We start from the raw sequence: 13,566 nt of genomic DNA on the forward strand, positions 1-13,566 counted from the left end.
AAATAAAATATCCACAAAAGAAGAAGAAAAGGCTTCAGTAAAAATGGTAGTTAGCACCCAGTCATTCTTTGCCGCTTTGGGTAAGAGGCAGTCTCACACCTCTACCCTCCCAGCTCGAGGGATGGGGGCTGTACCTCTTATTCCTGTGTGTTCGCTTCATGATCAGTATCAGGACTGCAAGCAGCAGGATGGTGCTGCAGACGATGCCCACAATGATCACCAGCTGATTCCCACCCAGGACATCAGGCGTCAGGGCTGCAGGGGTCACCAGTGCCTCAGGGGTCACCAGTGCCTCAGGGGTCACCAGTGCTTGGAAAAGAAGAAAAGTAACACAAGGACGTCAGAATGGCAGGCAGGATCCCAGAGAAACCCACCCCCACCCCCACCCCTTAGCTCAGGAGAAAATTCTCCACTCAGTACTAAGGCCAGCCAGGAAGTAGGGGAGACGACCAAGCCCTGCACTATTTCAAGACACTGTGACTCTAACTGCCTAAATCGATTGAGAACAAAGTCTGACCCCTTGTTTACCCCTAGGGTGTAGACTGAGGTGGGCTAGCACCTCCTTTACACATTAACAGTTCTATTTTTAAATTTGGTTTGCTAGACCCAGAAAGTACAGGTATTTTAGAGATTGTTGATGTCTCCCCCGACCCTCCCAAGAATGCATGCTGTGACACTGAGCTCCGTGGCCATGATACCAAGCAAGACCCCGAGGAGGCATTCTGGCTTCGCTCATTTATCCCACCACCCTGAATATGTGTGTCATAAGTGTGAAAACACCTCCAGGCATTGACAGACATTGATGATAGGAAAGCAAATAGTGCACAGTCCCTGCTTGCTTGGAGGGAGACAGGCAGATAAACAGAAAACCACAGACTGTGGTTTGAGCTGTCATAAAAAGGTGTTGTAAGCCTGTCTGGGGTTTAGAGGGGCCCAAGAAAAAGTGTAGGCAGTTCTATGGAAATTCACCCCCAAGGTGAAATTTGCCTACAAAATTTCTGTCAAAGCTGAATCTTAGAGGAAACATCAAGTCTACTGGGTAGTCAATAAGGGGACAGACAGGAGGAATGGCACATATTAGCTATGGAGACTTGATAGGATGTGGGTTTTAAGAACTAGAACTAGCCCAGCAAGTCTGGTGTGTAGGTGGCATTTGTGGGTATGGTGAGAAATTCGGCTGGAGAGATAACAGGATTCCGTTCACAAGGGAGCATCTGAATTATCTGAACCAGAAGAATGGCTTAGAGAAGCCAATAGAGAGACGTCACTGGAAGAGTGCATGTAGTGAAGTTGAGTGTGTGTACAGACTTGTGATTTACAACAATGGCACTGGAGGTGGCATGCAGAGTGAGTAGTGACAGCTGAGCGTGGAAGCAGAGGCCCCCGAGAGGTCAGCAGCCCAAGGCAGAGACTATGTGGCCTGAATGAAGGAGGTGGTGGCAATGAACTGGTAAGAAGACAGATTCAATAGCAAGTGGCAGAAATGCAGGACTTGCTGGTTTATTAGATTGGGGAGGAGCCAAGTAGGACTTCAAGGCCTCCAGCTGGGCACTAAGTGATGTTGGGATGACGGGATGGGAAGAGACGTGCAAGGAAGGGTTTGGACATGTGGTGGTTGAAGCACGTGTCAAATGCCGAGTCAAACTGCACAGAGAATAAGTGTCTAACATTAAAGAAAGCTGCAGCTGGGAAATTAGACATCCTTGGGGGATCCAAGCTGGGGTAGAGGTAGCAGCAAAAGCCAGGATGCCATTCACCAAGGAGTAGTAACAGGACGACACCAAAACTGCCAACTGAATTTGACTCTGCCAAGAAATAGATCATTGGTTTTAGCAATGGTTGCACAACCCTGATTATACTAAAAACCCTTGAGTTGAACACTTTGTTGTCGTTGTTGTTGTGTACCATCGACTCAAAACTAACTCATAGCTGACCCTCCAGCGGGTTTTCAGAGGCAGTTAATCGCACAGGAGGAGATTGTCCATCATTCTCCCGCGGAGCAGCTGGTGGCCTCGAACCACATGCCTTCAGATTTGCAGCCCAGCTTCTTGCCACTAGGCCACCAGAGCTCCCTTTTGAATGTTTTACCCAGGTGAATTGTGTGGTATGTGAATTTTATTGAAAGCTCACTATGGAAGATGTGTCATTTTGTTTTTAAGAAACATATAGCATGGAACCTAAAGTACACAAGGACACAAGGTAAGAGGAGAGGAACTCTACACGCTGAATGGTAGAAGCTGCCAGAGAATGTGAATGTCGAGGCCCTGGAGAGCCACGTCACAAGGTCCCTGAGGCAGGTAGTGGGTGGTAGGTGCCCCCTGAGCCCAAGGTCAGGGCAGACCCCAGGTGGACAGGCTCCCCCTGCCTCGGGGTGGCCAGGAAGAGAGGAGAGAGGGACAGATGTAGCCATGTATGTGGCTGGGGAAGGCTCAGAAGTCAAGCGGGCTCCTACTAACAGCTTGGATGTTCAGTGCAGTGGGAGGGAGATGGCTGAGAGTGTAGTGCACAGAGAGAGGGCAGCACTTTCACAAATCCATCTGCTCCGTTGCCCTTGCCAGCTGGAACCCTTTGCCATGAGCAAGAAGGTGCCTCCACAGACTTCAGTCTATCATCCCATCCTCACCCATCCTCCCCCCCAACTCCAACCAACCGCAAGCAGCTCCTGGGGCCTTCGCAAGAGGCAAAGTCCACAGGCCACATCCTGGCTGCTAGCTGGGTTACGGTTTAACTTCAAGCCCTCCCTTATCAACTTCTCTCAGACAACACAATTGTGTCTTTATGATCTACATGCCACTGGCCCTAATACACACTGTTTGCTGGAACACAGGACCTTTGATCAGGAAGCCCCTCCAGTTTGGGTTCTGCTTCCCTCCTGTTTTTTCTCTGTGCCTCACTCTCTTTCACTCGCTCAGAATCGTTTTTCCTTCTGCTACAGAGCATGTAGGAATTCTTGTGAAACCAAGGAAAAAAAATTACTTTGGACACCAACCCTAGTTGATTCTTGAGCTCCAGTGTCTTTAGGGAGCTCTGGTGGCCTAGTGGTAAGAATTGCACTGCCAACTCAAAGGCATAGAGTTCAAATCTGCCAGCTGCTCTGTAGGAGAAAGATGGGCAGTCTTCTCCCTTGTAAATTACTGCCTCTGAAAACCCACTGGAGGGTCAGCTATGAGTCAGTTTCACTCAATATTTGTTTCCTTTCCCTTGGCCAACCAACAGGACCAGAACCTGGCTGAAGAGAGGCATCTAGGTCAACAAATTTAAGAAAACATTCTTTGCTGGGGTTGTGCAAGTCAAGGTCAGTCCCTGACAGTGAGCGCCTCCTCTAATCTCACACCCTGGGTGTCTATCTTGAGTCACTCCAGCCCGGGCCCTGCCTACCAGCTACAAGGTCCCTCAGCCCTTCCCAGCCAGATGGCACATACTTCTGGGCTCTTTCAGGATCACACGCAGCAGAATGGTTTTTTTAAACTCTAGGCTCCCCAGGTGGATCGTGCAGGTGTAGTTTCCGCTGTCAGATTCCTCCACTCCTTGGAGAATGATGGAGCCATTGTTGCGAGAGATGTCCCCCACCAGTTTTACACGGTTCTGGAAGCGCCCCACAGCTTCACTGAGCTGCAGGGAATAGTGCAACACCATCTCCGTCTGGAAGGGAGGAGCAAAAAGTGTGAGGGTCATACAGACGGGGAACTCGGGGGAGTGGGGTGTGAGGAGGGAGACAGAGATGACGGGACTCACAACCTTGTCATACACAGGCAATAAAGGCATTAAGCAGGGCGGCTGAGATAACAAAGTCATGATTTACACGTTTATTGCCTGCATGTGTGCATGCAGAGATAATGCCTCAAAGAGAGAATACCACCAAACCAAGAAGAATTATTAATCAATCTAAAGAAAGCAATAAGGAAAATGAGAAGGAAGGACTTCTGCTTTTCACATTTCTGTACACTTTTACTTTTTAGTGACATTTCTGGTTGAGTTTCCAATGTTTATTGCTGTTGTGTACCATTAAATAAGAACATACCCATAGCTGGCCCTCTAGTGGGTTTTCAGGGACAGTTAATTGCATGGGGGGATACTGCCCATCCTTCTCCCACGGAGCTGCTTGTGACCTCGAACCACATACCTTCGAGACTGCAGCGCAACTTCCTCCCACTATATCCAATGATGCTGATGTCTTCATTTCCCCCCAAGCTAGGTCCTTCATGTGTACCTGATTTTGATAATGCCTTCTTCCAGATGCTCAAACTGAAAGTCTTGAAATCATCCTTAACTTTTCCCATTCTCAGACAACTTACCTAACCCCTCAGCAAATTTTATCACCTCTACCTTCCAAATGTACCCAAATCTGGCGGCTTCTCATTTCCTCCACTGTTACCACTCCAGTCCATGACGCCTCAGAACTCGACCTGGATTCCAGCAATAGTCTCCCTGACTATGGTGGCTTAGTGGTAAGGGGTTGTGCTGCCAACTCAAAGGCATATGGTTTGAATTCACCAGCTACTACACAGAAAAAAGATGGGTAATCTTTTCCCTTGTGATTTACTGCCTCTGAAAAACCCACTAGAGGGTATGTTATGGGTGGGTTCCAACTTGATGGTACATAACAACCTCTACTCTCAGCACAGTAGCCATATGAGCCCTTGAAATATGTGAAATCACAATAATGCTATTTTTCTCATGGGCCCTGTATTTGTACTCAAAGTACAAGGTCTCACATGTTCCGGTATACCCTTTCTTTTCCTCTCTGACTTCAACTTCTACCTACTCTTCTCCACATCCACTTCTGTCATCTGACTTCAGCCACACCAACGTCTTGTGGTAGCTAGAGTACTGGCCTCAGGGCCTTACCACTCAGGGCCTTACCACTTGCTGCTCCCTGGGCCTGGAACACACATGGTTTACGCCCCTTCAAATGTCACCTTCTTAGTGAGGCCTCCAGGACACCTATATAAAATAACAACTACTATTTCCTAGTATAATCCATCCCCTTTCCCATTTACTTGTTCTCCATAGTTTTTATCATTATTATTTATTATTATTATCATTATTATATTTACTTCTTTGTTACTTTATTGTGTTTTTATTGTTAAGTACTCCTGGGGACAGAGATTTTGTCTCTGCTGTTTACTACTCTATTTCTCAATGCCTGGAAGGGTATTCAGTCCATAGAAGATGTCTAAAGAAACACCAGCTAAACTAAACGATGTCAGTACTTTTCATAAAAACATGTATAAATAAGACTCCTCAACAATCTGCAGATAATGAACCTTGCTTGCCAAAACTGAAGTGTTTGCAACAGAAGGTCAAGAACTATAGTCTTCAACATGGATTGAAGCTTAGCATCAAGAAGACAAAGATTCTCACCACTGGGCCAACTGACAGCAATTGATAGATGGAGAAAAGACTGAAATTGTTAACAGTTTCAGCTTGCTCAGCTCTACAATCAACACTCTTGACACCAGCAGTCAGGAAATCAAAAGACAAATTGCACTGGGGAAGGCTGCTGTCATGTTAGTCTAGGGACTAAGGTGTGCCTGATCCAGGACATTTTCTTTGCAATTACTTGTTATGCATCAGAGAGCTGGAAAAAGTCCAAGGATGGCAGGAGACAAATCTATGCCTTTGAGTTGTGGTTCTGAGGAAGAGTTTTGAACATACCATGACTGCCCAGAGCAAACAGGTCTGTTCTGGAAAGGGTGAAGCCCAGTTTCTCCTTGGAGACAAGAGTTTTGAAGCTCTGTCTCATATACTTTGGGGACGTGGCCAGGAGGAACCAGTCCTTGGAGAAGGACATCATGCTTGGAAGGGTGGAGGGTGAGCACAGGGAGGAAGACCCCAGATAAGATGCATTGACTCAGTTACTGGGGTAATAGAGGTAGATGTGTCTGAGTCAGTGAGACTGGCTCAGAATAAGGTAGGGTTCATTATTATACACAGGGTCATTATGAATCACAGGTGACTCAACAGTACATAAAAACAACAACAACAATAACAACAATATATTACTTATATTTTAAATACTTTTAAAGAAAAGGCAATGTATATTTAGATACAAACAAGCACAAATGGTCCATGACTTTTCATCTCTGATGATTCAAATTTACAACCTCAAAATGTCAACCTTCATCCCATTTCCTGCGATGAGTCACTTGATGAAAGACATTTAAATGCATGACAAGCTCCCAGGGGTGAACCGGGGAGTATGTCTAATTCTTCATGTGCCATTATGATGCCACCCTTTCTGACCCATACAGACACAAAAAGGAATCAACAGGGTATGACTGACGTTTTTATAGGGCTGCTCAGGAATCTGTTTTAACTGATAAAAGTGAATATCTTGTATCAACTTTGTACCTTAGATGTTGTTAAGAGCAAATTACCTAGAATGTACCTCAAAGCATATCTTGCTTATCATTGCAAGTCTATCATCATGCCATGGTTGAGAGCTACTGGTCTAGTGAGCTACCTCTCTGCTAACTACTTCACAGAATCTTCTGAAGTGCCCTTTCCATGGCACCCAGGATCTACTACTCCCAACAGATTAAGAATCCATGGAGACAAAGAAAAGTCCTTCCATTATAGCAAATAAACAAAGCAATGGGACACAGGAAACCAGCAAAAATATCCTCAAATCACCATGAAGCCATGCATATATCTAATCTATAGCTTTTCTGGATAGGAAACAAAAACATTCCTTTCCTCCCATGCTGCTCTCGAAGGGAAGGGAGAAGAGAAAAGAAACTAAAATGCTTAAATGGAGCAGCCAAGTCAAGTGCAGAGAGTGTTGTACATCCTATCTCATACCAAAGGAGCTCTGGGGACCTAGAGGTAAGGAGCTGCACTGCCAACCATAGCTACACAGTTCTAACGTGGAATAATAGCTATTCCAGGAAAAAAGATGGACCATCTTCTTCCCCGTGGTTTACAGCCTTGGACACCCCCCACCCCCTGAGGATCAGCTATGTAGTTGGTTCCGACTTAGTGGCTATGACTTGACTTGATCTCATTTAAGTGTCTTGACCATGAAATGTGTCCAATGCAGAACTCTTCACTCTTACCAACCCCCCATACTGGGTCTTTCTGGTCCATCCAAAAGTTAAACATCATCGCCACCAATGTAGTCACCTTTCTCACCATGAAACTGAACTTGTGAGAAGGAGTCTGTTCTGACAGGTCCCAAAGCCTAAGTTCTTGCAACCACCACAGAGCACCTGGCAGGCGGGTTCTCCCTCATGCTCCACTGTCCTGAACTCTTCACCCAGGGCCTTCTGACACACAAGGGCCTCTCTTTTCCTTACCTTACCATGCTCTCCTGATGAGAACACCCATTCTAACATGGTCACATGTTTATCTTCTGTCCTCTTGAAAACACACCCCATCTGAATTGAATCACCCTCGTGGACCACAAGCTCTGGGAATATAAAGATACATTAAGTCAAAAACACAAGATTTCTAGAAGTCAAAGATCTTCTAGAAGAGAACATGTTTAGTCAAAGCTCTTTGGCAGGAAAATCAATGTTACTGTCAGATTCTGTATACATTCCTTCCACAGATGACCTAGTAAGCTATGTAGACGAGGGCTTTCACTTGAAATCAGAATACCCACTATCAACCCACATTTGTTAAGTCTGAGGGTTTTTGTTTTCTTCATAGTATAATAAACATCCTCTGTGAAGTCATGGAAAGAAGCTGCACTGTAATCCCAAAGGCATACAGTTCAAATCCACCAGTTGCTCCACAGTAGAAGGATGGGCAAAGTTCTCCCATGTGATTGACTGTCTCTGAAAAATCCCTGGAGGGTCAGCTGTGGTTTAGTTCAAACTCACTGGCAAATAACAACAAGAAGCAAAAAACTCAGTAGCTTTTGAGTTGATTCCCATTCATACCAACAGAATAGAACTGCTCCATAGGATTTTCAAGGCTGTAATCTTTATGGAAGAAGACTGCCTGCCCCACTTCCCTCCTCCCATCACGCTCCTGATAGGTTCAAACGGCCAACCTTCTGGTTAGCAGCTGAGTGCTCAAACTCAGAGCCACCAGGGATTCTAAACACTCCAAGGTAAAAACAAACAAACAAACAAACAAAAACACCTAAAAGCAGCATCTCTGACTCGGTTCTGACTCATAGTGATCCCGTCGGGAAAAATACACTGAGTCCCACTGGGTGTTCAGGGTTGTACATTTTTATAAAACTAACGAAGAGCCTGATGGGCTGGAGCTGCCAATCTTTCCATTTGCAGCTCCGACCCACTGTGCTACTGTTGTTGTTGTTGTTATATGTCGCCCAGTTGCTTGCGACTCATAGCGACCCTATGTACAACAGCACTAAACTCTGCTTTGTCCTGTGCCAATCGCACTGTCTCTGACACTCCCATCCCGACTATCCCAGTCACTGAATCAATCCACCTCATAGAGGGCCTTCCCCTCCTGCGCCGTCCCTCCACCCTCCCAAGCATGATGTCCTTCTCCAAGGACCGGTCTCTCCTCACAACATGTCCAAAGTATGTTAGACGGAGCCTCAGAATCCTTGCCTCCAAGGAGCCACCCGGTTTAACCCTTTCCAGGATGAATCTGTTTGTTTTCCTAGCAGTCCATGGTATTCTCAATACTCTTCTCCAGCACCACAGCTCAAAGGCATCAATTCTCCTATCCTCCTTGGTCATTGTCCAACTCTCTGATGCATAACAAGTGATTGTGAAGACCATGGCCTGTATCAAACGCACCTTAGTCTCCAGAGAGACACCATTGCTCTTCAGTACTTTGGAGAGGTCCCTAACAGCAGACTTTCCCATAGCAATGCGCCTTTTAATTTCCTGGCTACTGGTGCCAAGAGTGTTGACTGTGGAGCCAAGCAAACTAAAGCTGTGTACAATCTCAATCTCTTCACTATCCATCCTGATGCTGCCAATTGGTCCAATGGTGAGAATCTTTGTCTTCTTGACATTGAACCTCAATCCATATTGGAGGCTGCAGTCCTTGACCCTCTGCAGCAGGTGCTTCAGGTCCTCTTCAGTTTCAGCAAGCAGGGTTGTATCATCTGCATAATGCAGATTGTTGATAAATCGTCCACCAATCTTGACCCCACATTTCTCCTCATAGATCCCAGCCTCCCAGATAATCTGTTCTGCATATAGGTTGAAAAGGTATGGAGATAGGAGGCATGTGCCACTAGGACTCCTAAACACTTCCTCAAAACTCACTGTCCTCAAGTCAATTTAGATACACAGTGATTCACCTCTAAACAGAAATGGAACACACACAACTTTTTGGTTCTAGCCCAACAGGCTATAGACCATTGACTATGTGCCACCAGAGTGCCTTAAAGACCTTCTCCGCAATTAAGGTTGCATACTGGAGTGTACTTGGGGCAGTCGGAGCGGTGCAGGGGGATTGTATACCAAAGAAAGAATTTTTCTTTTACTTTTCAAAGAGAGGAATGAACTGGAGGAGGAGGGCTGGGCAGGGAAAAAAGTACAACAATGAATGAACGGAAATCCAGAATCTCTGAAAATGTTCATTAAAATTAATAAAATAGTTCAAATCCACCAGATGCTCTGCCGAGGAAGGAGGGACAATCTCCTCCTGTACCAGTCAGATCTGATTTGACAGTACACACACACAAAAATTAAAAAACAACAACAACAACAACAAAAATTAATAAAATAAAATTTAAAAAAACCCAAAAAATCAAATCTTAAAAAAAAAGAAAATTCATTTACACAATTACCTACCTCCCCCCCACCCTGCCCTCAGTCTCCCCTTTGCAGCCTCTTATTCTGGGTTGTTGTTGTATGTATAATGCCTATTCATATATTCATTTTAGACAGTTCTTTCTTTCATCTGTTCCAATGCAATAGTCTTTGTTCTTTTGAGATTCCATGCCATAGTTAATATTCTTATCCAAAACTATAAATAATTAAAATTCCCATCAACAATCTAATGAATTGAGAAATTGTGCTTTATTCACACAGTGGAATACTATGCAGCACTAAGGAACTACTATTTCTTAAAACACTGTAATGTGGGAAAGTCTAGAGAGCGTCATGCTGCGTGAACTAACTTGGTCTCATAGGGGCAAATATTGCATAAAACTATTATTTTTAAAATGGAAGGATAACTAGTAAGATGTGTGTTGAGTGTCCAAAAGGGGGAAGTTAAGGATCACTACGATAGCAGAGTTTCACGGGCAGAGGAGTGGAGTGAAGGAAGGGAAAGAGCCAATGGGAACTCAAAGCCATGAGGTGATAATAGATACAGATCAATAGTGATTGGTTGTATGAAATAGTGTGTATGAATAATTGTATGAAGCACAACAGAAATGAAAGATTGTGTGAAATACAGTCCCCATGAATGAAACACAATAAAAAAATTATTTTTCCTAAAAAAAAACCAAAAACAAAAAAACCCAAAAAAACAAACCTCTTCTCAGCTCAATGTCAAGACTGAACCAGCTCATAGAGGCTGTAAATAGAACGGGAGAAGATCACCTCTCTTTTCTCCATGGAGCAACTAGTGAATTTGAACCTTGGGGCTGGCCGCTCAAGTCTCTATCCACTAGGCCACCAATGTTCTCATCATGTTGTTGTTGTTGTTGTTGTTGTTGTTGTTGTTGTTGTTGTTGTTAAGTGCCGTTGAGTTATCTGCAGCTCATTGCAACCCTCTAAACACAGCCCTTGTCCCTTTTAATTCCTCGTTCCTCTCCTTTTTCCAAAATCTTCTCCCACGAACCTCAACTCCATGTCAAATTAACACTAAAGAAAGTACAGAAAATTGTGATGTCCCCACTTTCTGTTCACCAACCTAGATACCCACTTCTGTGTAAAATAAACAGGAAGTGGAAAGTTACATAATTCTCATTGCCTAGTTCTTCTAGCTGGGGGGGGAGGGGAAGCAAACCTAAATTCGAGATGACTCGAACTTCTTTTTTAATTTTTTTAAAAAAATAAATTGTTTCTGAGCTGGTTGATCATTCCTGGCTACAGTAGCGGTCACAGGACTCCTTGCTAATTAGGCCAAATAAATACAGGAAATAAATACCTCTCTTCCCCATGTTTCTGTTTCAATCCCTGCCCTCACCCAACCGACCCACTCTGCCAACTCCTAGGTTCTGACTTCTGCCTATTTATTTACACAAGTAGTCTTACTGTAGAAGTCATTTCAAGAGCTCCTGAAAAAAGAATGAGACACCTCTAATATTTCAATACTGTTCTGATAGATCAATCACAAAATCATGAAAGGTAGATGTTATATAGAGGAGGTTTTAAGTGACAGAGTTCTGTCAAAAGAAAGGCAAGCCTAAGGAATAAGCAGATCTTTTGTATCCGAGGACATTAACCTCCTGCCCAGCAGGAAGGATGCTCCAGGGGAGGGAAGCAAAAGAAAATATTATGAACTCCAAGTTCAATGAAGGGATTTATTCCAAAAGTAATAAAAATTTACTCCAAAGAATTTCAGTAAGGAAAGGCTGATATTGTTATGTACCATCAGGTTGGTCTTGATTCACAGTGACCCTGTAGAACTAAATAGAACTGCTTCTAAGAGCTCTTCAGAACTGCCCTGTAAATTCACCAGAACATTAAAAACTGCTGAACTCTCTAGAGAATAAATCAAATCACAAGCGATAATATAGCAGGCAGGCACGCTCCAGGCATCTTGTAGGTAAGTATTATTATGTATCTTGAGGAATGTATTACCACTTCTCCATGTGATTTACAGCCTCTGAAAACATGCTAGAGGATCAACTATGAGTTGTTTCCAACTCAATGGCACACAACAACAACTACTACTACTATAGTGAGCTTTGATGGCCTAGTGGGTAAGGAGTTGCACTGTCAACCCAAAAGCAAGCAGTTCAAATCCACTAGGAGAAACATGGACAATCTCCTCCCGTGCAATTTATAGCCTCTGAAAACCCACTGGAGGGTTAGCTATGAGTCAGTTCTGACTCAATGGCACATTACAACAACTACAACTGCCTCATTTTACGATTTTATATATAAAGAAACTGAAAACATCTAAGACCACACCACCAGTCAAAGGTGGAGCCAGGACCTCACCCAGGCCTGAGTGAAGACAAAGCCCTAGGTTTCTCCCTCAATATCTCACATGAGGGAGGTTGGGTGGTTCTTTCTACAACAAGAGCTCAAGAAGCTAATCCTACTTTTCTTTATGAGAATATTGTCAATAATATTTTACGTAAAAAGGACCAAAAGAGAGATTGAAGTAAGGATTTATAGGGAAAAATGAAAACTAAAGGGTAAACTGTATAGAGAAAATTAGAGGTGATTGCAAAAATGGAGCTTCGATGGGGGAGGAGACAACCTCTGTGAGGTGAGTGGAAGGCTTTTCACAGATCCCTCAGTGTCTTATAAGGAGTTGAATCTACTTCCTCTTTGGTAGTTGTCTAAGGTTGGGGGTAAAACAATACAAGGTGCTCCACTGGCTACTGGGGAAATAGCAGACTACCTTTAAAGCTGTCCCAGCATGGACCTATGAATTCTTCAAGTCATTCTAATCGGCTCCTTTTGGTGGTGTCCTGAAGGAGCTCTCGTGGCACAGTCTGTAGTGTGCTGCACTGTTAACCAAATGGCTGAGGACCTTCGATGGTTCAAATCCACCCTCTGTTCAGCAAAAGAAAGATGTATCATCTCTTTCTGTTCAGATTTACAATCTCAGAAACCAAATGGAGGGTCACTATGCATCTGAATAGACTCACTGGAAGTGAGTTTTGAGAATATTTTATGTGTGTCTCTACGAGTGGGAGTTGACTTAATGCCATTTAAGCACAAGCAGCACACCTCCACAGGAGAAGGATGGCCAATCTCTTCTCCTGTCACTTACTGCCCCTCAAAACTCACGGGAAGGTCATCTATGGGTCAGTTCTGACTTGACAGCACACAACAACAACAATTTTGCAGTCTCTTCAAGTAAAATTCTGGCTCTCACAGGTTTCATTGTACTTATTACACCATTTAATAAATATGAGTCCTTCACCAAGCCAATTAACCAGTCCAGACCTCAGTAACCTCATCTGTAAAATGGAAAGAACATCACCTCCTTCACAGGGTACTAGTCCCTTCTTCTGGATGAAATGTGTTTAAAGTAAGAGAAATCATAGAAATCATTACTGCCATTATTTTTCTTTAAAGAGAATCATTTACTGGTGATGGAAAATTGAGCAACAGATATGGGTAATGGTTACATAACATTATTAATATAACCAGTGTATATATGAAAAATGCATAATTGAGTTATGTTGCAAATATATATATAGTTGTTGTTGTTGTTGGTATTGTTATGTGCTGTGAAGTCACTGCGGCCCATAGTGACCCTATATACAGCAGCTCTGAACCCTGCCCTATCCTAAGCCAATCTCACTGATTCTGACACACCTACTCTCATTGCCCCAATAACTGTGTCAATCCATCTCCTGAGCTGTCCCTACACCCTTTCAAGCACAATGTCCTTCTCCAAGGACTAGTCCCTCCTGGCCACATGCTCAAAGTATATGAGACAGAGCTTCAAAATCCTACCTCAAAGGAGAAATGTCGTTTCACCCTCTCCAAG

The 13,566-nt window shown here is 43.9% G+C and overlaps 1 protein-coding gene across 1 annotated transcript in view; it reads right to left on the reverse strand.

Moving 5' to 3' along the window:
- Positions 1-13,566, reverse strand: part of AMICA1 (adhesion molecule, interacts with CXADR antigen 1) — a 43,308-nt gene that overhangs the window by 20,509 nt on the left and 9,233 nt on the right. Inside the window, exons 4-6 of the mRNA XM_006890884.1 lie at positions 7,299-7,411; positions 3,423-3,642; positions 135-273 (exon numbers count right to left, since the gene is read on the reverse strand). Coding sequence (XP_006890946.1) covers positions 135-273; positions 3,423-3,642; positions 7,299-7,411 — 472 coding nt within the window. The remainder of the gene's footprint in view (positions 1-134; positions 274-3,422; positions 3,643-7,298; positions 7,412-13,566) is intronic.

This window comes from Elephantulus edwardii, unplaced genomic scaffold, assembly GCF_000299155.1.
Source record: "Elephantulus edwardii isolate Elephantulus edwardi_28Jun2011 unplaced genomic scaffold, EleEdw1.0 scaffold00093, whole genome shotgun sequence".
NCBI lineage: Eukaryota > Metazoa > Chordata > Mammalia > Macroscelidea > Macroscelididae > Elephantulus > Elephantulus edwardii.